This window comes from Pithys albifrons, chromosome 1 (genome assembly GCF_047495875.1).
Source record: "Pithys albifrons albifrons isolate INPA30051 chromosome 1, PitAlb_v1, whole genome shotgun sequence".
Taxonomy (NCBI): Eukaryota; Metazoa; Chordata; class Aves; order Passeriformes; family Thamnophilidae; genus Pithys; species Pithys albifrons.
The window spans coordinates 124,402,626-124,427,946 of NC_092458.1; the positions used below are offsets into that span (position 1 = coordinate 124,402,626).

The following is a 25,321-nucleotide window of genomic DNA, read 5'->3' on the forward strand; positions in this document are numbered from 1 at the left end:
AGGCCAGGTTGGACAGGGCTTGGAGCAGCCTGGGCTGGTGGGAGGTGTCCCTCCCTGCCCATGGCAGGGGTGGCACTGGGTGATGCTGCTGGAGAGGCCAGAGGAGGCCCCAGGATGGGCAGAGGATGGAGCAGCTCTGCTGGGAGGAAAGGCTGGCACAGCTGGCATTGGCCAGCCTGGAGAGGAGAAGCTTTGGGGGGACCTCAGTGTGGCCTTCCAGGAGCTGAAGGAGCCACAGGAAAGATGGAGAGAGACCATTTCCAAGGGATGGAGGGACAGGAGAAGGGGAATGGCTGCAAAGTGCCAGAGGGCAGGGCTGGATGGGATATTGGGAAGGAATTGCAGGCTGGGAGGGTGGGCAGGCCCTGGCACAGGTTGGGCAGAGCAGCTGTGGCTGCCCCATCCCTGGGAGTGTCCCAGGCCAGGTTGGACAGGGCTTGGAGCAGCCTGGGCTGGTGGGAGGTGTCCCTGCCCATGGCAGGGACTGGATGGTCTTTTAAGGTCCCTTCCAACCCAAACCATTCTGTGTTTCTGTGATCTCAGTATGAAACTTTCTCCTCTGCACAATTAATTTCTTCCTGTTCTTCAACATTTTCCCTCTAAAGGTCATTGCTTTGACCTGAAATGTTTTGAGCTTCCTTTCCCCTCCTTCCTCTCCCTGTTTGGGTCCTCCAGCCACGTGCAGAGGGAGGTGGTTTCAGCTGAGTGAGAATCTGCCAGGAAACCCCAGAGAATAAAAGTGTGACCTGCCTCGTTCACCACAACGGGGGTTCTCCTTTCCACACTGAGCTCAGGAGCCTGTGGGCCAACACCACAGACCAAGCAAGGTGGTTCTCACTGCACAGGGCTGGCTCAGACTTCAAATCATTTCACACAGAATCACAGACTGTTCTGAGCTGGGACCCACAAGGATCATCAAGTCCAACTCTTAAGTCAATGTCCCACACAGGCGATTGAACCCATGACCTTGGCATTATTACAGCCAAGTTTTAACCAACTGAGCTCATCTCAGGGTCATTTCCAGTCCCTGCTCAGCCACCACAGATGGAGTTGTGTGCACCTTCCTCTTACTTCTGTATTTCAATCAGTGAACGTGAACAGAGCCCCAAATGTCTCCTCAGAGGAAACCCTGTGTCAGTTCAGGACCTGCACAACCCTCTCCCTTCACATCAGGTCCACCTTCTTTGGCAAAGTTAATTGTTTTGGAATGGGCTGATCAGAGAGGGGGTGGATTCTCCATCCCTGGAGGTGTTTAAGGTGAGACTGGATGTGGCACTTAAACACCTCCAGGGACAGAGAATCCACCATGACTTGATCCAACCCCACTGTGATCACCAGCCCAGGGCACGGAGTGCCCTGGGCTGGTGATCACAGTGGGGTTGGATCAAGGGTTGGATAAAGGGTTGGATAAAGGGTTGGATCAAGGGTTGGATCAAGGGTTGGACTTGATGATCTCAGAGGTCTCTTCCAACCCAACTGATGCTGTCATTCTATGATTCAGTTACTGTATGAAACCAGCCTGGAAAGGTGAGATTGATCCCTGCAATCCTTTAATACCCAACCACCTCTGCTCTATTAGCACATCCTAAACCAGACAGTCAAAAGAGACAAACACTTGTACCTTGAGAACTCTCTGTTCAAATAAACCCACACTGAAGACAAGTTGGACCCACCAGAGTTCTGCCTGAGCATAATAAATGTCAACCAGGGGGGGATTGTGGAGTTGAGAACAATCATCTTTTAAGCAACAAGCAAATGCCAACCTGAACTCTCAGTGAACTGCTGAGACATTCCCTGCCCATTGTCCCCATGCTGGGAGTTTAAAATGACCACATGAGAACCTGGAGGGACATGGATCTCACTCTACTTCTGAGAGAATCCAGGGAAAAGCCAAGAGAGCCCAGGGAACAAAGGGGAATTACCTGCAAAACAAACAATCCCGTTATAAACATCCCACACTGGTTCCTCCACGTTATTGTGGAGGAATTTTTAAGAATGGCCACTTCAGAAGTGACCCTACAATGACTATTCAGCCAAACTTCCCTGTACAGAAAAGCCAAACACTCTTCTCTCTCCCAGCAAAAGAAGCCCTAAACTTAGAAACACCCACCCTGTCAGATCCCATTCCCTGAGCCAACACACCCACAAATTCCTCCTGCTCTTCTCCATGGGCAGAGGGGACACAGAGCTTAGGAGGGCACATAAAACCACTCCTGGGATCTTCTCCCAGCCTGGAAGAGGTGGCTGGGCTGTTGTGACACTGCTGGGCCTGCCCTGGTTCTCTCTCCTGTGGCTCAGACCTGGGAGAGGGAGACATTGTGGGAAGTATTTTCAAAAAAAGCCACTCCAAAAATCACGACCAAACACTGGAATTCTCTCCCACAACAAGAGAAGGGAATTTCTAAAACTTATTTAATCCACTGACAACATTATATAAATCTGTATTTCATGAACTTATGACTGAGAACTCTGGAGAAACTTAGAGCTAAGAAAACGCTGTGAAAGTCAAACTACTTTTTTTTCTTTTTAATAAATGAAGCCTAAAATTCTCAGCTAAAACCTACAGGAAACACGAGTGCTCTCAAGTTTCAAAGTCAAAACTCAGCTGTGTGACACCTCTGCTGTCACATCTGTGATGAGGGAAGGTCTGAAAGCACCTCCAGCTCCACAGGGAAATGGAGAACTGGACCAATGGACAACCCTACTCAAAGTTCCACTGATGGACAGAGTGGAGTAAAGCACATCAAAATAAAGAGTTCTGTGCCCAGGAATTGGGAACCAGCAGAATCCTTGCCCAGCTTTCCTTCAGAGCCTCCCTGTCCATAAGTTATGATCCTGTTTAGCTCCATGAATGGCCTGTTTGTTTGGAAGGGCAGAATGGAAGCAGCACTGACTCAATGGGAGCCACACAATAGATCTTTTTATTGGCATTGTATTTAACATAATATCCCTTGACACCCTTCAGACTGTGCTCCCAATGAAATTATTCCTGTCTGCAGATACATATTCTATAGAGCACTCATTGTTTTTCTATCCTTGGAACTCCCAAATAACCATTTCCTTCTCCAATATTCTGAATTTTCTGCAGAAAAATGGGCAGACCTGGGACAAACACAGAGGGGTTCCATGACTTTTAATTTCTGATTTTGTATATACAGAATGTGAAAGACTTTACAAGCCAAGGGAGATGGAACAGCAGATAAATCTTGTGTTTTACAGAGGAGAAGCTTCACAGGTTGGGTACAAAACAGCTCCTTTTGGATACACTGCCCTCCTGTGATCCTCCAGCAGAGGAAATCCAAGGATTTAGAGAAGGAACAATCCCAAGTGTGCAAGTGGACACACAACAATATAGTGATTACTGAAGATCTGCTCCGTTTCCCAAGTTTTCCTGCCACATTCCTGCTCTTCATCCCAAACCACTGGTCAAACTCAGTCTGGCTGATGCTCCAACCCAAGGAGGGGGTTATTTATATTATCCCAAATGAGGGAGTGGAACTGAGAGCTCAGCAATTAATACTTTATTACTGAAGATTTAATAAAGCAGATTTCAAGAAGAGGCCTAACATTGGCTTTAAAACTGAAAAATAGAAATTATTCCCAATACTCTGAAGAATAAACCAGAGGCCACCCCTGACATATGTCAAGGCTGAGCTTCTGATGCTTCTTCTTCTCCCTTCCTACTAATTTATGTGTATTTTATGATTTTATGCAAGTATTTTAAGGTTTATAAGTTTATAAGGTTTATAAATTTATAAGATTTATAAGTTTATAAAGTTTATAAGGTTTATAAATTTATAGGTTTATAAGTTTATAAGGTTTATAAATAAGTTTATAGGTTTATAAGTTTATAAGGTTTATAAGTTTATAAGGTTTACAAGGTTTATAAGTTTATAGGTTTCTAAGTTTATAAGTTTTCTAATTTAATGAAAAGCCTGACATTTAAAAAGAGGGAATATAAAGGAGAGGGGGGGAAATGGAGATTTATTTTTTTATTATCATGGAGAAAGTTCCAAGAACTACAGAAACATTCAGGTTGGAAAAGACCCCCAAGATCATCAAGTCCAAACTTTGACCAAACAAATGTAACTCTTAAAGTAGAAACAAAGAATAAAGTGTGAATATTATTGCAAAGAAAGGCTTTCCAACAACTAAATTCCAACTCTGTGTCCATATTTCTGCTGGAATTGCCCCACCTGTCCACCTGTTCCCAGTGAAAACCACAAACACAAAACTGTTCATACAGAAAGTTCTGTCAAATTCAGTAAATAAGGAGAAAAATATTTTACAAACCATGGCAATCTCAGAAAACAACAGAAATTTGGTGACATAAAGTCTAAATTGAAGTGATTTCCTCCACTGAACAGGCCATAAAACAATCTCTAAACTCCCACTTCAAAAGGCTCCAAAAGCAAACACAAATTATACTTCATATTTTACCTTCTGAAATGCAGAAGGAATCAACTTTTCCCCACGAAAAGGTTTGTTTTATTCAAGAGCAATTAAATTTACCTCTGCTGGACCTGAAGTTTTCTGTCAAAATTAAAATTTCACCCAAGTAAAAATCAGATTTAAGCAAAAATGAGCTGGCGAAAGGAATTTCCACCATTACCAGTAAATGCCAGGTGGTCCCAAAACTCAGATATATGTTGATAGTTGTGCTAAGAGGAAGGGGGGAAAAAGGAAAAAAATATCGGGGAATGTAGCTGGATTTAATTAAATAATTCATTAACCTTCCAGTCAGTTTGACTGGGTTGGATAGAGGGAATGTGAGTAGTTATGGAAAGCAAGCCCAGGAATTGGACACTAAGGAAGCCAGAGGGAGAGGGACAGAACTGCAGGAGGTGAAGGGATCCAGGACTGAACAGGAGCAAAGGCACTTTGGAAAGCAGGGGAGAAAAAGAGAGGAAAAAAAAAAAAGAAACAGCTCCAGATGCAGATTTAGGCAGCAGAATATATTTTAGGATCAGATTCCCCAATATTCTTAGGCAGGAATGACACACAGGGAGGGAGAAAAGCCTGGCTCAACTTACAGCCCAGGGGTGGGGTGGGTTCTACCCGGGGGGGAAGGGCTGCAAAAACCCCTTTTTTGAAAGGTGTGTCTGGTCCATGAATAGAATATTCCATATCCACACCGGCCCCAGATCCTTATCTCGGCCATGGCACTGCCAGGGAGGGCACTGCAATCCCAGCCCGCTGTGCCAGGGAGGGCAATGCCATCCCAGCCGGCTCTGTCAGGGAGGGCAGTGCCATCCCAGCCGGCTCTGTCAGGGAGGGCAGTGCCATCCCAGGGAGCTCTGTCAGGGAGGGCAGTGCCATCCCAGCCACTCTGTCAAGGAGGGCAGTGCCATCCCAGGGAGCTCTGTCAGGGAGGGCAGTGCCATCCCAGCCGGCTCTGTATGGGAGGGTAGTGCCATCCCAGCCAGCTATGCCAGGGAGGGTAGTGCCATCCCAGCCAGCTGTGCCAGGGAGGGCAATACCATCCCAGGGAGCCCTGTCAGGGAGGGCAGTGCCATCCCAGCCAGCTGTGCCAGGGAGGGCAGTGCCATCCCAGCCAGCTGTGCCAGGGAGGGCAGTGCCATCCCAGGGAGCTCTGTCAGGGAGGGCAGTGCCATCCCAGCCGCTCTGTCAGTGTGGGCAGTGCCATCTCAGCCTGCTCTGTCAGGGAGGGCAATGCCATCTCAGCCGGCTCTACCAGCGCTCCTCAGCCGTGCCCTCCTCAGCGCTCCGCCCACCGAGAGGCGCTTTAATTAAGAAATAAATAAATGAATAAAATAAATAAAATTAACCAGAATAATTCAGTCGCCCAGCGGGGCTGTGCTGGAAGCGCTCGGAGCGGGCGGGTGGGATGGGATGGGATGGGATGGGTTGGAATGGGCTGGGCTGGGCTGGGCTGGGAGGTGCCGGTGCCCATCCCGGTTTTCCCGGGAATCGCTTCCCCGCGCCCCAGCAACAGCGCCTCATTAGCATAGCCCGCCCCGGCCCGCGCGCGCTGATTGGCGGGCCCGCGCGGCGCGCCGGCCAATGGCAGCGCGCTATGCAAATGCAGGCGCGCAGTTGCCAGGGCAGAGCTGCCCCCGGCCGGCCAATGGGAGCGCGGTCCATAAACAAGGAGCGCGATTGAGCTTTGTCACACTCGCCAGGCGCTGTTAACACTTTCAAGTTTAGGGCGAAATTAGCTCCATCTCCCGAGGATCAGCCTCATGTTCTACATTTCACCCCCACAGCAAGGGCAGGGCGGCGCAGCCATGATACGCGGGATTATGGATCAGGATTCCAACTGCCCTGCCCGGCTCCGGGATGCCTTCGCCGGGGCTGGGATGCCCAGGAGCGGATCCCAGCGCTTCCCAGTGGGAGCTCGCTCGGCCGGGATCCTTCCGAGGGCTTGGAAAAGCTGGAAAGTTCCCTTTCCCTGCCTTAAGTCAGGTCACCTCCTAAAATTCCAGGCGGCTACTCCTGTCCTTCCCTTTCTGAATTTCTCCTTAATTTCTGTCTCATTTGCTTGGTTTCAACCTTAAAGAAAGAGCATCCTTTATTATGATGATCATTATTATTACCACTATTATTATTCACCCCCCTGGCAGATTTTAACCAAACGAATTCCAGCTCCTCCACCGCCGCTAAAACGACTGAGGAGGCACCGCACGAGAAATAAGCCCATTTTTGCCACCGCTTTAAAGGAAAATCGGGTTTATCTGCCAGCACGTTTGTCCCTGCGTGTCCGTGCCTGGGACCGGGGGGCTCCATGGAGGAGGAAGGAGCAGGGCAGCCACCGCTTCCAGGGCTGCTCGGGAGGTCCCTTCCCACGCGCACACGGATGTGGGAATGGCAACCCGGCGTCTGGAAAGGCAAAGACTGACAGACTTACTCTGGAAGCCGCTCCGGCAGCTCAGACAGTTCCCCGGGTCCCTCTCTACGCCGTGGCGGCCGCAGCGATGCCGCGCATGTTTTACTCCCACTCCCCCAGCCCACTGCGATGTGGAAGCGCTGCCGCGATTCCCTCACCTGGGAGCGGGGTGTGGGGGGGGTGCTTCCTGTTCTCCAGAGCCTCTGGAAGGTGCCTGGCACTGGGAAGAGACACCTCCTGCCCAGGTGCACGGCGGGGACAGGCTGGGAAGCGCCCCGAGGATGCTGACGCTGCTCTGCCACGGGAGCGACGGGACCTTCCATGTGCTGCTCCACCTGGGGCAGGGATAACGAGGGGGAAGATCCCGCGCTCCCCATGGATCCCTCTGACACTCCAAACTTTTCCCATCCCACCTGGGGCAGGGATAACGAGGGGGAAGATCCCGCGTTCCCCATGGATCCCTCTGACACTCCAAACTTTTCCCATCCCACCTGGGGCAGGGATAACGAGGGGGAAGATCCCGCGTTCCCCATGGATCCCTCTGACACTCCAAACTTTTCACATCCCACCTGGGGCAGGGATAACGAGTGGGAAGATCCCGCGTTCCCCATGGATCCCTCTGACACTCCAAACTTTTCACATCCCACCTGGGGCAGGGATAACGAGTGGGAAGATCCCGCGTTCCCCATGGATCCCTCTGACACTCCAAACTTTTCACATCCCACCTGGGGCAGGGATAACGAGGGGGAAGATCCCGCGTTCCCCATGGATCCCTCTGACACTCCAAACTTTTCACATCCCACCTGGGGCAGGGATAACGAGGGGGAAGATCCCGCGTTCCCCATGGATCCCTCTGACACTCCAAACTTTTCACATCCCAACCACAGAACCTGCTTTTTCCAAGTTCCACAGCCTGGTGCCCACAGGGATTAAAAGTTTTCCCGGCTCCCTCCTTTAGGAAATGTAACAACTTCACTCTGGAGCTTTTATGGGCAGGAAACTTGGGAAGGATTTGCTTTGGTGCCCCGAACCACACGCAGCTATCTCGGCCGAGCACAACCCTCTGACACACACCCCAAATCAGGGCCATCCACTCTTTATCTCTGAACCAAAACACTGCTTGTCAGTCGGGTCCCAGCACGGCCACCCAGGGAGCAGGAGCAGCGTTATCCCAACATTTTCCAGGCAATCCCGACCGGACTTGCAGCACTCAACCTTCTCCTGCTCTTGCTCCACTGTCCTCCCACAGAAACACTTTTATCAGCTGTTCACTCCGAGTTCCTCGTGATGGTGAAGCCTCCAAAGCGAGCAGGAATAACACTATTCACAATTCTCAGCGCAAAACTAATTAAAGTTGAATAAATTACCTACATGGCAACATGTCAAAGAGGTGGAAAACACAACGTATTTTATCCCCATTCAATACCTGGCCTCAAGTTTAAACTTTCCTGTTCACTCTTCCAGCTGAACACAAATACTGGGATCATTTTTAAAGCTCTCCTTTAATCTGTTGTATAAACAGATATGTATTAAAAAAAAAAGAAAAAGAAAAAAAGGAAGAATAAATCTTTTCCTACGCATACAAAACCATCAAGGGAAATTACTTGAATTATTCTATTTCCCATTTGTAGTTAGTGAGGCACAAGATATATTTAAACAGTTGGTAGAGAAAAAATGGGAAGCATCTCCCGTATCAATGTACAGCCAACATGCCAAAGCATTAATGTCAGAGCTAAACAAGGCCTGAATACATCATGTGCAAGAGCCTCACATGATATAAATTATTCAATACCTGACCAAAGAGAACAGCTTTCAGGAGAGAGGGGGAGGATCTCCAAGTACTTTTGTAGTTTGAATACACAGAGTGTCAGGAATTGATGCACAGTCTTTCAGTTAAATCATCACGTGGGGTTCCAAAGTGTTCCACTGGGTTCTGCCTGTCCAACTCACGTTCTGGTGCTCACCATAAAGGCAGATTTCATTTAACACATGACAATTTTAAAATAAGACCAACTGTAAAACCAGAATTACGTGTGTATTTTCAGATTTTCCAAGCCCTCCTTCCACACCATATTGGTATCATAAATCTTTTTACTTTACTAATTCCAAACTGTCTGCCCTACACCTGATTTGGGATTGCTCTGCTGGCAAAAAATTAACACATCACACACCTAATTGGTGGCAAATAGAAGCTTTTAGAGGACTTACAGAGAGGCTTTTTAAGGAAAAAAATTGAGCTACAAGAAAAATCTACTGTAATAAATTACACCTTGGTTATGGGGAATCTGCTGGTGTGAGGATTCCAGGGAATTCCTTCAATGGCTGATCTCAGGGATGAATGTAAAGCAGTTCATTTCACTCCCAAGTTTATGGCACACATTTAGTTTTGGCAACAAGCAGAGCAGTTCTGTTGCATGGGGAGACATTACATTGTTTTATACTCTGTATTAGGAACACAAATTCTGCTGGAGTTCCTATAAACCACAATCCTTCCCAACTCCTGGGCTTGCTGTCCTTGTTAATCCATATTATGGTCCATAAAAAGAACAACACTGAAGGTTTTCCCTCACTCCAAAGTAGCCTGGAAGCACCAGAACTGTTCTGTTAAATCCTCACAGGCTGTAAATTGGAACTAAACCATTTCTCTGCTGGGATCTCAGTGATTTGGTAACTGATATTCTGACACCTGCTTTTCACAGCACAGCCCTGACCAACTCCATTCACACTTCTCAAGGCCTTAAACAATAAATCACTGCCCAGTAAAAAGTTTTTATATTTCCATCTCTGCCCTGCTGCTCCAAAACCAAAAATCACAGCTAAAAAAATCACAGCTAAAACCAGAACTAATCCCAGGCCTTCACAGGCACACTCAAACCTCCCAGTTCCAAAGCACTTATTTGAAAGACCAATTTCCTGCCTTTGTAGTAATTTCTGTATTTAGTATATACACTTTTAAGTTTAAGTAATTACTTCTTTTGATTTGTCTCATCTTGAAGTAGGAACTTCCAAGGAGAAAAAAACTTAAGTGTGGTTGAACAGACTTGGAGCTCAAACCCACTAAAAACTATTGATGCCAGACTTCATTAATCCAAACAAGATGACCCCAAAGTGAAGCTCACTGGAAATTGTATTAATTTCTGTCAAGTAACAAAAATTTAAAAAAATAAAATTTTAATCTGAAATGAAACAAAAAAAAGAAACAAACAAAAAAATCATCCACAAAACAAACAAAAAACTGTGACTATTCCTTTAGGATAATACTTTGATTTAAGAAAACTACTTTTGAAATGTAACTCCTACTTCTCCTTCTAAGGCTTTACTGTTTCCAGAATAAACTAAGCAGGACTTACTAAAAAATTACAACTATTAAAACTGGGGAGTTTTCACACTAATAATAATAATGATGATGAGAGCAACACTATTCAAGTACCAGAGTGATGCAAATTTAAAAACTTTAAATTTTGTCCAACTCTCACAGGATCCCAGAATGGTCTGGATTGGAAGGGACCTTAAAGATCATCCAATCCCACCCCCTGCCATGGGCAGGGACACCTCCCACCAGCCCAGGCTGCTCCAAGCCCTGTCCAACCTGGCCTGGGACACTCCCAGGGATGGGGCAGCCACAGCTGCTCTGCCCAACCTGTGCCAGGGCCTGCCCACCCTCCCAGGAAAGGATTTCTCCTCAATATCCCATCCAGCCCTGCCCTCTGGCAGCTTAAGGTCATTCCCCTTGTCCTGTCCCTCCATCCCTTGTCCCCAGTCCCTCTCCAGCTCTCCTGGAGCCCCTTTGGGCTCTGGAAGGGGCTCTCAGGTCTCCCTGGAGTTTCTCCTCTCCAGGCTTGTTATTGTGATGCTCTGCAACATCTGCCATAAAACATAATAAGCAAAAACTAAAAAGCCTCTTGGAAATATAAATTTCACTTAATTCAGAATTCAAATGCAAATTCTGGCAAATCAGAGTCACAGAATGGTTTGGGTTGGAAGGGACCTTAAAGATCATCCAGTTCCAGCCATGGGCAGGGACACCTCCCACCAGCCCAGGCTGCTCCAAGCCCTGTCCAGCCTGGCCTGGGACACTCCCAGGGATGGGGCAGCCACAGCTGCTCTGCCCACCCTGTGCCAGGGCCTGCCCACCCTCCCAGCCAGCAATTCCTTCCCAGTATCTGTAACAAAAGGAAATCTGAGGAGGTGGTGAAACACCTGGTTTGGTGTTTGGGTTGGGTTTTCTTGCCTCCAGGAGGTCCAGAGGGAGAGGAGGATTCCACCTGAGGGAAGAGACCTGAGTGTTTCTAAAGAAAGGTGATAATATAATATTATTGTGATCCAAACCCTAAACACAGAAGGAATTCTTCAATCTCCAGCCAACAACTGACTGTGTTCTGGGGGAAGCTCATCCCAAGTTCAGTTCAGAGCACAAATGTTAATGAAGTTCTGATCCCGAAGGCTTCCAGTTCTTATGGAGTTTCAAACACAACTGTGCCCTTGGGCTGGGCAGGGAATAATCCCAGTTCCCAAGCACCTCCTGAGCATTTCCAGCACCACACAGGGCTGTTCTGCCAGGCAAAGGAGCCACCACCTCCCACCATGGCACAATACAAAGTGAAACCCAACCACACAAACTGGTTATCTGGAAAAGGGAAGCAGAGAAATGGGACACCAGCAGGACACCAACCAGAGCAATTACAATCCAGTCTTTAAGATAATAGGACTTTCTGTCACTAAGATGCTGAATGAGGTTGCCCAGAGAGGTTTTGGCTGCCCCATCCCTGGGAATGTCCCAGGCCAGGTTGGACAGGGCTTGGAGCAGCCTGGGCTGGTGAGAGGTGTCCCTGATTAATGATCTCTGGGGTCCCTTCAACCCAAACCATTCTGTGATTCTATGAATTTGGGGAGGAAGCATAAAACAAGCACAGGATCTGCCACCTGTGGGGTATTTATAAAAGAAACACAGACCCACATAAATCACCACCCTCATCCAGTGGCTGCCACTGGGCCCAACTTCTTACCAAGTCCATTTATGAGTTTAAAACCAGAAAAAAAGACCAATATTGTTTATGGTGCTCCAAAGCCACTACAAAACCCCAAGGATTTGGTGCAGAATGAGCAGAAAACCCCAAAGCACCTGCTCCTGCTCTGCAGCCCCAGCAGTTGTGCCAAGCAGTGGCGACACACGAGGCTCAGATCTGCCAAAGCATCTGGGCTGAGAGCAACACGGTGTTGTTCTCTGGCACTGCTGCACCACTGAGCACAGAGCTGTCTCCAAATGTCACTCCATCTCACACAGGCTCCTCAAGACCTTCAGGGATGTGTAGAAATGCTACAGTTCTTAGAAGCTCCAGGGAGCCCCATTGTGTCCAAACAGAAGGTGCCATAAAGGACTTCCCTTCTTTTTCTCTTCCTCCGCCCCACGAAAGGACAAGGGGAGACTTCCCAACACCTCTACAAACAAAAGGAAGTGAAGTGGGAAAATTGGCATAATTTGTGAGAGGAAAGCATGGCAGACTCTTCAGAGTGCCATGGAATTGGGCACCTTTAGCCAACAGTCCAAAGTTTTGAAACATCCCCAAAGATTAAATGATTTTGTCAGGGAAGTTCAGCTCAGGTATTATAAAAAACTTTTCCCTGCAGGAGTGGTCAGGCCTTGGAATGAGTGTCCCAGGGAGGTGGGGCAGTCCCTGTGTCTGGGAGTGTCCCAGAGGGGTTTGGATGTGGTCTTTGGGGACATGGATTAGGGGTGATCCTGGTGGTGCTGGTGGGACTGGATGATCCCAAATTCCAGTGCCTGACAACCCTTTCAGTGCAGACATTCCTCCTGATGTCCAAGCCAAACCTCCCCTGGCACAGCTTGAGGCCTTTCCTCTTGTCCTGGAGTTGCCTGAGAGAAGGGGCTGATCCCCACCTGGCCACAACCTCCTGTCACAGGCAGACCAGACCCTGCAGCCTTTTTGTCTCCTCAGAGGGGGAACAGGACAGGATTTCATCTCTGAGGCCAAAAGCAGGTCAGGCACCCAGAGCCACACCTGGAATTGTCCCTTCCCTTGTCCCTGCACTGAGGACACCAGAAGGAGCTGGAGAAAAGTCTCCCTGAGCCAGAGCCAGGGAGGCACCCAGAGCCACACCTGGAATTGTCCCTTCCCTTGTACCTGCACTGAGGACCCCAGAAGGAGCTGGAGAAAAGTCTCCCTGACCTCCAAACTGTGATGCTTTTCCACGGAGCATCTTCTACAGATGCTCCCAACAACCTTCTGAGGCATTTCTTGCTTTCACAAACTGATCAGCTCATGCAAATAGTTCCTATCTTTGAGTAAGGCAAGACAGGCCTCTGTCAAAGGTCCCATTAATCCAAAGGTGCAGTACCTGTCTAATTACGTGGTCTTTGATGAAATTCAGATGATTCATTAGGAGCTAATCTTGAAAGGAGGCCCAATACTTTGTTTAAGTAGCCTGCTACACAACACACCAATTCACTTTTCTCCAAATTGATCAAAAGACTTATCCAGGAGGGAGATTAACCATCTTCCTAAGGGTTTGCTGCAGCTTCTTGGAAAGATGAAGCTCCTGCTAATCTGTTATGGAGGATCACGTGGATTTTGGATGGCCAAAAGATACAGCTGATAAACCTGGATCCTTGGGAAGAAGAGTGGGACAAAGTAAAGCACGGGGTTAAAACACTGTAACTACAGAGCAAGTGTATCTGTGCAAAGTGTTTCTGGACAGAAGGAACTCCTGGCTGGGAGGGTGGGGAGGGGCTGGGATAGAATTCCCAAGAAATCTGTGGCTGCCCCATCCCTGGGAGTGTCCCAGGCCAGGTTGGACAGGGCTTGGAGTAGCCTGGGCTGGTGGGAGGTGTCCCTGCCCATGGCAGGGGATGGGATGGAATTCCCAGAGCAGCTGTGTCTGCCCCATCCCTGGAAGTCTCCAAGGCCAGGCTGGACAGGGGTTGGAGTAGCCTGGGCTGGTGGGAGGTGTCCCTGCTCATGGCAGGGGGTGTGATGGAATTCCCAGAGCAGCTGTGGCTGCCCCATCCCTGGAAGTCTCCAAGGCCAGGCTGGACAGGGGTTGGAGCACCCTGGGCTGGTGGGAGGTGTCCCTGCTCATGGCAGGGGGTGTGATGGAATTCCCAGAGCAGCTGTGGCTGCCCCATCCCTGGAAGTCTCCAAGGCCAGGCTGGACAGGGGTTGGAGCACCCTGGGCTGGTGGGAGGTGTCCCTGCCCTTGGTGGCAGGGATGGCACTGCATCATCTTTAACGTCCCTTCCAACCCAACCATTCCAAGATTCCATGGAAAGTAAGAATTCCCTTCTCTTCTCTACCAATCCCATCCCAGAAAAAACAAAGAGGATTTTTCATTGATATTTTTCAGGCCATAATTCATGGAGCTACAGGACAGAAATTACTCCTCAGCTGCCTCAATACACACGGAGTGTTCACAGGAATCCAACACCTGGAGCTGGAGGGAACAACTTCAAGGCAAGGACGTCACTGTGGATCTGGAAGTGTTTTCAGCCCCAATCCCTGCTCGAGACCAAGTGGGCTCCCAAATTCTATTTCAGGAAACTGCCTCTATTGAAGCACTGGAGTATTCAGCTGGCTCTGTTCTGGTGGCACTTCTTCTGAGCAGAGAGTGTCAGGATTTTTGCATTTGGATGGCAGCCTGTAGAGTCTGGATTTCTCCCAAGAAAAAATGAAGTTTTGCTTCTTGCCTTCCCCTGGAGCTCCACATGCCTCCAGACATAAAAGAAAACACCAAACAAACAAAAAAACACAACAACTACTTTTTGCCTTTCTCAGGATCCAAACAGTTGTTGCCTGGGGCCTTTTGCTACCAGAATCTTTGCAGGAAAACAAAGCCAGAAACAGAATTTAAACTGCAGGTGCAGGAGCCTCACTGGAAAACTGACCGACTGATTTGGGTGTGAAACAGCTTTTTTGGGGAAGGAAAAGCTCTTTTCTTCAGGAAACAAGTCATGAAGACCCCCAAGGTCCACAAAGTCAGCCTGAGCCAGAGGACAAGAACAACCTGACAGACACAATTTCACCAAAGATGGAGGAAAAGCTGAACTTTTGCAGGAAAGCAACACAAAGTTCTCCCGTGCTTTGGAAGTGAGAAGGAAGCAAAGGAGTATTCCTGCAGCTCCAGGTCAGGAAAAGGAAGCTGCCAAACTGGAGAGAACCTCCTTCCAACCAGCACACCAGCAAAGGTGCCATTGGGAACCCAGTTTTGTGAAATCCTTGGAGTGTAGAGCAAGGAAGAGACATCAAAAGGCACCGTCCAGGAACTGCTGGTTGAAGATTTTGGGCTGGTCAACCTGTTTCTTTGCAAGGTTTGAGAGAAATTAGAGCTCTAACAGACCCTGGCACAGGGATATTAAAGGTCAGGGACACTGAGGATCACCAAGGACAAAACATGGACATGCCAAGATCTTCAGGAACTGGTCCAAATTAAAGCACATTAGACCACCTGTTATTTGTTCAGTTATTTATTTATCATAATTATCTTAATGTTGGAATCAAAGTTCTCCTTCAGCATCTCAGGTTGTCCAGAAATGTGGCTGCCTCATCCCTGGGAGCGTCCCAGGCCAGGTTGGATAGGGCTTGGAGCAGCCTGGGCTGGTGGGAGGTGTCCCTGCCCATGGCAGGGGGTGGGATTGGATGATCTTTAAGGTCCTTTCCAACCCAAACCATCCTGGGATTCTGTGACCTCAACAGGCTAATTTTGAGAAACTGAATTTTGGAGAAAACTCCAGAGGTGTGAACATTTAAGCTTAAAGAGAAACCCTGATTATTTCTACCAAGCACCAAAACCACCCTTGAGCTACAAACCATGGACAGACCATTTCACTCAGTTAACTCTCCAGAACTGATTGCTTGGGTTTGCAGCTGAAAGTTCTAGAAAGTCTGAGTTAAGAAGAATGAATCAACTACTAATTATTGCCTTTTTTACAGCCTTTAAGAACCCAACACATGCCCCTCTAAAGCCTCATCTTAACATCAACCTCTGCAACACTCCCCAAAGTGAAGCTGTAAATGGAAGTAGGAGGGACATCCTTTTCTTCTCACAAATATTTTGATAAGCTTGAGTGTGTGAAATATTTCAAAGGGCAAACTCCAAACCTGCACAAGCCTCCAGATTACTGGAGGGCACAAAACTTGGTAAACATACTTGGTGGGGTTTATACAATTTATTATGTATTGTATAAGCTGATATAACACACGTAAGGACCATTCCACACCTACATGAGGATACCACCAGCTTTATATTCAATCCAACTCAAGGAGAAGGATCTGATGTACTGAGAGACATTAACAAGTCAGAACTCAGATTAAATGGCAGCAGAACTGTAGATGATTTTACTAATATATAAAACCTGCAGAATCAGCTGACTAAATTTAGGCATATTCAGGACCTTGGATGGAGGAACATAAAGATGGATGACAACCCTACTGCTGATAAGGTGGACAAACCCACTTCATGGGCTTCTGTAATTGCTGGGGGGTGTGGGGGGATCTCCATGGAATGCCAGAAACAGCTTTTATTCCTCTGGAATGATGAGACAGCCCTGGGGAACTGTGGACTATACAATGATTACAATTACAATGATTCTTCTCTACCCAAAGACCTCAACACTGCCAACACAACCAGGCAGAAACCACCACTTGTGTCCACAAACCAGGCAGGACTGAAACCAACTTCACCCACCTTCACAAAGCCCACCCTTCTGCTTTATTTCCTGGCAAAGCACATCTGCTGATCCCTCTGCATGACACTGGACAGGGAACACAGAGAAGGGGCAAGTTCACCCCAAAACACTGACCTCAAACAGGCAAGATGACAGAATCTTAACATCAATTCTCCGTGCCCCTGTGGGACAAGGCAAAGTGCTGGGTGGGTCAGCAAACCTGAGACTGGATTCTCTGTTCACACATGAAGTGGATTCACAGAATCATAGAATGGATTGGGTTGGAAAAGACCTCCCAGATCATCAAGTCCAACCTTTGGTCCAACTCCAGTCCCTTTACCAGATCATGGCACTCAGTGCCACGGCCAAGCTCAGCTGAAAAACCTCCAGGGATGGGGAATCCACCCCCTCTCTGGGCAGCCCATTCCAATCCCTGAGCACTCTCTCTGCAAAGAATTTCTTTCTGATCTCCAACTTCAATTTCCCCTGGCAGAGGAAGTTCTGCAGAGAATATGGGCAGAAACTGAAGTGGCACAAGTCTAAGTTAAGCCACTGTTAAGCTTGGCTAGTGATAGGGCTGGTCTAAACTGCTCAGTTTAGGGTATTCTCCCTGGAAAGGGTGGGCAGGCACTGGCAGGGGCTGCCCAGGGAGGGTTGGAGTGCCCAGCCCTGCAGGTGCCCAAGGCAGGACTGGCCGTGGCACTCAGTGCTCTGGGCTGGGGGACAAGGTGGGCATCGGGCACAGGGTGGGCTGCAGGGGCTGTCAGGGCTTTGCCAAGGTGGGCATGGGGCACAGGGTGGGCTGCAGGGGCTGTCAGGGCTTTGCCAAGGTGGGCATCGGGGCACAGGGTGGGCTCCAGGGGCTGGCAGGGCTTTGCCAAGGTGGGCATCGGGCACAGGGTGGGCTCCAGGGGCTCTCAGGGCTTTGCCAACCTCAGGGATTCCATGGAACACAAATAAAGCCAGTCTGTGTGCAATGGAAGGGCTGCATCCCGGGATGTGTTTCAGGAATGTCAGACTTTAGATGTGATTCTTAGAAAGCTCCAACAGCTCCTGGACTCTCGCCCGTGCCAAGGCCTTGGAAAGAAGTTCCCTGTGGATACAAACCAGTGGCTTTCCCCATGAGAGTCACCTCCTCACTCCTGATTTTCCTCCAAAACTTCCCAGCCCAGGCAAACAGGATGAATCCATGGCCAGTTTGCCCCCAGAAGCCCAGGGAACAGGACACAAAAGCTGTACAAGGTGGGGCTCAGAGCAGCCACCCCCTGAGCCAGGAGATCAACCAGCACAATTCCAAGGCTCCAAAGGCAGCTCCAAAGGCATCTCACCACCCAGGAGAACCTTCACTTTGGACTCCCAGACTGAGCTCTGCCATCACAGGGGCTGTTTTCATTACAGCTGCTCCTGGGATGGCTTTAAGGCTGCACAAAGGCTCTGGGTTTGCAGTGGGATGTTCTCCTCAGACCTTGGGCATTCTCAGGGCACTGACCAACCAGCCTGGAAATGTGCAGTATTTAGTAGGAGTTAATATTGCAATTCTTCATCTGAATTTTTCTTGTTCAACAATTTTCCTCAAGTCTAAGAGAGTCTTTGCCCTCAGAAATAGGTAACAGAAATAAATTTCAGCCTTGCAATGTAAGTGCTGCAGCAGCTACTCAGTTCATTACAGAGAAAGGTCCTCATCACATCCTTTGCTGAAAATTAAGTCCAAACATTTTTAAAAGAGGGCCACATGCAATGGGAGACAAAATGAATAGAAATTACTTTTCCAAAATATTAAAACTATATATAATGACAGAGGCCTCTAAAGACTTTCTGGTTTCCATGCTCTGGTTGTTCCTGAGTAAGGAAAGCAGCATTCTCCATCAGGCTATAATTCCATGTCCAAACCCTGGAACAGGATTTTTTGTCATTTGTTTCCTCTTAGGTGAGGGCTGAGGCTGAAAACTTAAACCTTCAACACCACAGGTACTGAGCCATTTTGGAGGAGGGGAAAAAAAATCCCTTTTCTTTTAAATAGGCAACTTCTTTTTAAATATGGATGCACGAATCTAACTTTAGCTGTCCAGGTTTTCACATTCCTGCTCTCAAATACAGAAAGTGGAGCATTAATTTAGTCTCTTGACTTCAAGGTTATCATTCATTGAGGTCAATGACTCCTTCTGTGAGAAGCAGAACTGCACCCAACTCCTTCCTGGCTGCTCCTCACCCAGCCCAGGCACAAAGGCAGCACCCACCACTCCTTCCTGCAGGGGTATTTATCTGTGGAAAACCAGTGGTTAACCTGCAAACTGCCAAGTCCTCATTAGCTGGTTGTATTTAAACCCTCCCCTGCTAATGAGCAGCCCCGTCCTGTCCATTATTCTATCGGTGTTTGGGGTTTATGTCCAACTCCTGCTTGGCCAAGAGCTGAATATCCAACAAAAACTGCCTGAAACACACGGGCCAATGTGAGAACAGGTGAGTGATGGATGGATTCCAACTGGAATCAAAGTCCCACACCCCAAACAGTCCCAGCCCGTCCCGTGCTCCAGGAGGGAATCAGCCAGACATTTGCTCCCTCCCAGCCAGCTCTGGGTTTGTGCCAACCCCACTCACCTCACAAAAGGCACTCCAGGTGTGCAATTACTGCAGAGGAACCAGAGGAAGATACAGGTAAGAGATCAAGTGGTCATGTCATGTCCCAGAGAGTTTCTGGAATTCCCTGGGAAAGCTAAAGCAGCTCTGAGTGAACCAATTCAAAGGCAGAGCTGGGGGATGTAACAGGTGAAAACACAGAGCGGCAACATGGACAGAGTTTCTCTGGCTACACAATAACAGGAGTTTTTCTGCTTTGTCCTGTGGGTTTGTTACTACTGACACATATAAAAACATTCTTTAAAATGCTACAGGCTCAAAGAAATCAGTGGCTGAAATAAGAGGAATATGAGACATGAGAGACACGTCCTAATTCTAAACTTTCAACATAAAAACCCAACACCTGAACAGTTGCAGCCTGGAAACCCAACCCAAGAACTTCCCACAAGTCTTTATTCTGGATTTGTCATATTTTAGTAAGTAATACATTGATTATTTAATTGCTCTTGCACTCTTCTTATTGAAAAATATTGGACTGCCTTTTTCACTTTGCCAAATGTGAACACTTGTTTTCAAAGTTGTGTTACTCTGTTTTCCTACAAAGGTTAAGAAAAGAAGATTTCAGCTTTTCAAAAGCTTAAAAATGAGACAACTCAGTATTTTTAGGTACATACTGCTTGCTGATTATAAAAGTCAAACCCAGAAAACTGTCATAGAAATAAAGGGGGTTTATAAGGAATCTCCATAAAGAGGAAGGGAAAAGTACCAGCCAACCACTGGGGTTGCAGGAGCAGGACAAGATGCAGCAACAACTCTGGAATATGAACTTTTAAACACAAGATGAATCTTTGCTTGCAGGAACACAGCACAGCCCTAAATTTGCTGCTGCTACACCATAAAAAGGGAACATTGCTGGGATAACTGGAACTACAATCATAACTGCCTGGCTCCTTCCCTTCCCAACATGTCCTGGAGAGACTTTCCAAGTACAAAGAAGTGAAAAATTCACCTTCTGAAGAAAATTTTTTGTCACAAACCCCATCCAAGGGCATCACCTGTGTCATCACCACATGGACAAGCAGGTCTGAAATACAAACTTGGCTTTCTCTACAACGAGCTGACCCCCAGCTTTGCTTATTGCAGAGTATTTCTGGGAAAACCAGTGTAAATCCTGAAAAATCTACAAGGAAACATGGAATCACAGAGTCAGGAAGGCTGGAAAAGACCCCTAAGAGCATCGAGTCCAACCAGCCAGCAATAGGACAAGGGGGCACGATGGGCTCAAGCTCTGCCAGGGGAAATTGAAGTTGGAGAGCAGAAAGAAATTCTTTGCAGAGAGAGTGCTCAGGGATTGGAATGGGCTGCCCAGAGAGGGGGTGGATTCCCCATCCCTGGAGGTTTTTCAGCTGAGCTTGGCCGTGGCACTGAGTGCCATGATCTGGTAAAGGGACTGGAGTTGGACCAAGGGTTGGACTTGATGATCTGGGAGGTCTTTTCCAACCCAATCCATTCTGTGATTCTGTGATTCATTACCCAAACATTGCCAGGGCCACCACTAACCATGTCCTCCAGCACCACATCCACCATGGGCACTCCAAACCTCCCTGGGCAGCCCCTGCCAGGGCCTGCCCACCCTTTCCAGGCAGAAATTCCTGCTGCTGTGCCCCCTGCCCCTGTCCTGGCCCAGCCTGAGGCCGTGCCCTCTGCTCCTGTCCCTGTGCCCTGGGGCACAGCCCGACCCCCCCATATTCCATGGTAGAATCCCAGAATCATAGAATGGATTGGGTTGAAAAGACCTCCGAGATCATCAAGTCCAACCCTTGGTCCAACTCCAGTCCCTTTACCAGATCATGACACTCAGTGCCACGGCCAAGCTCAGCTGAAAAACCTCCAGGGATGAGGAATCCACCCCCTCTCTGGGCAGCCCATTCCAATCCCTGAGCACTCTCTCTGCAAAGAATTTCTTTCTGCTCTCCAACTTCAATTTGCCCTGGCAGAGCTTGAGCCCATCGTGCCCCCTTGTCCTATTGCTGAGTGCCTGGGAGAAGAGACCAACCCCCACCTGGCCAGAACTTCCCTTCAGGCAGTTCCAGACAGTGCTGAGGTCACCTCTGAGCCTCCTCTTCTCCAGGCTGAACACCCCCAGCTCCCTCAGCCTCTCCCCTCTTCCTTCAGAGGATTGTTTCCCCCCGTTGTGCTGGGGTTGATTTGGGGGTTTGGGGTGGGTCACCTTTCAGGGAAGTGAAGGGATACCTGTTATACCAGAGAGTTTATTCACCCCAGAGAAGCTTCCACCCTTCAGCCAAAGGTAGTTTAGACACTACCAGGAATCTCTGCTCAGTGACCCTCAGGAAACCTTCTTGGAAATGCAAAAGAATCATCATCAGAAACCACAAAAACCTCTCAATTTCAGGTCTGAGCTCTCACCACTTACTCTGAACTTCAGCAGAGTCACCACAGGACTCTTGTTACTGCCCTGCAAAATAATCCCTGCCCAGTTCTTCATTTTAAGGCAGGCAAACCTGCTTTATTCCCAGCACACCAACAATGGCTCTCCTGATCACCAGAAAAGTGAAAATAATTTCACTGCTCCAACTTCCAACGTGTCAAAAGCCTGAATCAGAATCAGAATAAGAATCACAGACTGTTCTGAGCTGGAAGGGACCCACAAGGACCATCGAGTCCAACATTTAAGTCATGGCACCACTGCTTGGAAACAAAGAATTTCTGCTGCAGAACACAGAACTGTTCCCTAAATTTCAGAATCTTGTATGTATTTCTATTCTTTGAGCTCATCATTCTACAAGCTCAACACCACCAGAAATTCTGACCAAAACTGAAAGTGCTTCAGTCTGAAGTTTTAAACAGCAACATGAGACTCAATTCCCTCAAACCCTACAAGGCACCATTTCATACCATTATGAATTCATTATTATTCATTATTATTTCATCCCCCTTTCAGTTGTGGGATGAAACACTTTCAAAACATTTGAGTTACATTGGAATCTGTGACTACCAAACAGAGCTCCCCAAAATTGATGGGCCATCAGAAGATTCAATTTGGAGACTTGAAGCTTTTTTCTCTAGATTTAGATATTCCACCCAAATAAAATATAACCTTTGGAATAGTTTGTGTTTCTTCTCTTCTTTGCCCAACCTGATTTTAGAATCCTTTAGACCCACTTTCACTGGAGCCACCAACACACAACTCACAAACACCCCAGTGGGATGAAGGATGTTTGGTTCTCCCTGAGTGAAATCTCCACTTGCAGCATCTTGGGTTTAATCCAAGAGGCTCCCTGTAAATATCCCCTGCAAAGCTGTTTATGCAGGAACAGCTGATGCAACTGGAAACTGTCAATCAGGAGATGAGCTGGATGCACACACGTAAATCTCCCAAAGATTCCTGGGCTTTTAAAGCTGAACAAGCCACCCAAAGATGTGTCTCTGTGTGCTTGGCTGTTCCAGCCCCACAACTGCTCCAGGAAATGGCTTTGGGGTGTGAGAAATTCCACCAACCCCCTTGGAGAAACTCTTATTTTATTCTGTTTCTGCAGAAAATATGAAGTCTATTCCAGCAAAACTGTAGCACTAAAAACCATCTATCAAATCTTGTCTTTGGAGGATTTGGATTATGCTTTAGGACTTCCTAAAACATCAATTTTAAGAAGGGCTGGAGAGTCTTTTTTGCACAGGAACCAGCACATCTTCAAAACCAACACCTTTTTTTTTAATTTTTTGTTCAAAAAAATAAAAATTAAACCCACAAATAAACCACCAAGCCCAAAACACAACACCCAACAACTAAACCTGGTCTAAAGATTTCTCAAGGACTGGGTTTTTACTTGCATAAAACTTGGAAAAGTTTTCCACTCAAGGCTTTATGAACCCTTTCCATTCAAGGAAACCATTTTCTTCCTGGGAAGAGCAAAGTTTGCAAAGCTGCAGAAAGAGTTTTCAAAGGGCAAAGAAAATATTTCGAAATTCTACTTATTTTGGAACAGCATCATTTTGGGAGGTGCAGAGAATGGGAGAGGGACAAAAAGCAGATGAAGAAGATCAAGTATTTCCCCTTTCAGAAAGCCTGGGAGAATGAGATCACCTGTATGCATCGTCTTCTTTCAAGTCTCATATCATCCTGGGGGGTTGTGGGGACAGGGGGAGTCCAGCAGCAAACAACTCTGCAAAAGGAACACAAAAACAGGAATAAATCTCCATTTTTTTGGAGCCACGGGGCCTCAGCCCAACCCCAGCCCTCAGGAATCCCCACGGAGCTAAACCAAAAAGTTCTGACAGAAAATGAAGTTTTTCAACTCTAAAAGGAGAGACATTACAAAGATTTTTCTTCCATTGGTATCTGTTGTTAGAAAAATTTAACCAAATTGTCAAAATTTCAAGGATTAACTTAAATTTCAAGTGGTCATTGAACAGTGATGAAAATTAAAGTTATGAAAATTAAATATGTAGATTTTTGCAGAAACTCAGGACAGGATTTATAAAACACAACTCAACTTGTGGGATTCTACTCAATCAGTAAGCAAAAAATGCACAAAAATCCAGGAATGTAAAGGTCCATTTTTCCTCCTATCCTGATGGAATTCAAGTAGGGCCAAATTCAAACACACTCAGAGAAATAGATTAAATAAATCTCCATTTTTTTGGAGCCACGAGGGCTCAGCCCAACCCCAGCTCTCAGGAACCCCCACGGAGCTAAACCAAAAAGTTCTGACAGAAAATGAAGTTTTTCAACTCTAAAAGCAGAGACATTACAAAGATTTTTCTTCCATTGACATCAGTTGTTAGAAAAATTTAACCAAATTGTCAAAATTTCAAGGATTAACTTAAATTTCAAGTGGTCATTGAACAGTGATGAAAATTAAAGTTATGAAAATTAAATATGTAGATTTTTGCAGAAATTCAGGACAGGATTTATAAAACACAACTCAACTTATGGGATTCTACTCAATCAGTAAGCAAAAAATGCACAAAAATCCAGGAATGTAAAGGTCCAATTTTCCTCCTGTCCTGATGGAATTCAGGTAGGGCCAAATTGAAACACACTCAGAGAAATAGAATTACACTTTCTGTAACATAAAGATGTATAAAAACATGAGTTTCTAGGAAGAAAACTCCAATAGAAGTTGAAAAGAATTACAGGATTATGTTAAAAAAATAAAAATTAAACTCCAATAAAACACCATGCCCAAAACACAACACCCAACAACTAAACCTGGTCTAACCATTTCTCAAGGACTGGGTTTTTATCTGTTCCCCACAAACTATCACTGGTACTCTGCAACTTATGGAAACACCAAACCCACTCAGAAATTACTGAGGATTTCAGACAACTCTGCAAATTCCCAACCAGCTGAAATTGGACGGTCGAGTTATTACTATTTAAACACCTCCTGAAATATGGAACTTCCAGGAGTGTGTCCAGCCAACAATGCACTCAGACACTGCAAACTGAGCAGAAAAAGGCGCTGTTTGCTCCATTTCCCCCAACACTGAGTGTTTAAGCTCAGCCCAGACCCTCCTGAGCCCAGCACAGACCCTCCAAGCCCAGCCCAGACCCTCCAAGCCCAGCCCAGACCACCCCAAGCCCAGCCCAGACACCCCTGAGCCCAGCCCAGACCCTCCAAGCCCAGCCTAGACCCTCCAAGCCCAGCCCAGATCACCCCAAGCCCAGCCCAGAGTCCCAAGTCCAGCCCAGACCACCCCAAGCCCAGCCCAGACACCCCTGAGCCCAGCCCAGACCCTCCAAGCCCAGCCTAGACCCTCCAAGCCCAGCCCAGACCACCCCAAGCCCAGCCCAGAGCCCCAAGCCCAGCCCAGACCACCCCAAGCCCAGCCCAGACCACCCCAAGCCCAGCCCAGACCCCCCTGAGCCCAGCCCAGACCCTCCAAGCCCAGCCTAGACCCTCCAAGCCCAGCCCAGACCACCCCAAGCCCAGCCCAGACCCTCCAAGTCCAGCCCAGACCCTCCAAGCCCAGCCCAGACCCCTCCAAGCCCAGCCCAGACCCCTCCAAGCCCAGCCTAGACCCTCCAAGCCCAGCCCAGACCCCCCTGAGCCCAGCCCAGACCCTCCAAGCCCAGCCCAGACCCCCCTGAGCCCAGCCCAGACCCTCCAAGCCCAGCCTAGACCCTCCAAGCCCAGCCCAGACCACCCCAAGCCCAGCCCAGAGCCCCAAGCCCAGCCCAGACCCTCCAAGTCCAG

General features: G+C 47.7%; 1 protein-coding gene across 1 annotated transcript in view; it reads right to left on the reverse strand.

Annotated features, from left to right (window-relative positions):
- DYRK1A (dual specificity tyrosine phosphorylation regulated kinase 1A) overlaps positions 1–25,321 on the reverse strand; it is an 82,074-nt gene that overhangs the window by 29,245 nt on the left and 27,508 nt on the right. Inside the window, exon 2 of the mRNA XM_071566979.1 lies at positions 23,206–23,284. Within this exon, the coding sequence (XP_071423080.1) occupies positions 23,206–23,215 (10 nt within the window). The 5' untranslated portion in view covers positions 23,216–23,284. The remainder of the gene's footprint in view (positions 1–23,205; positions 23,285–25,321) is intronic.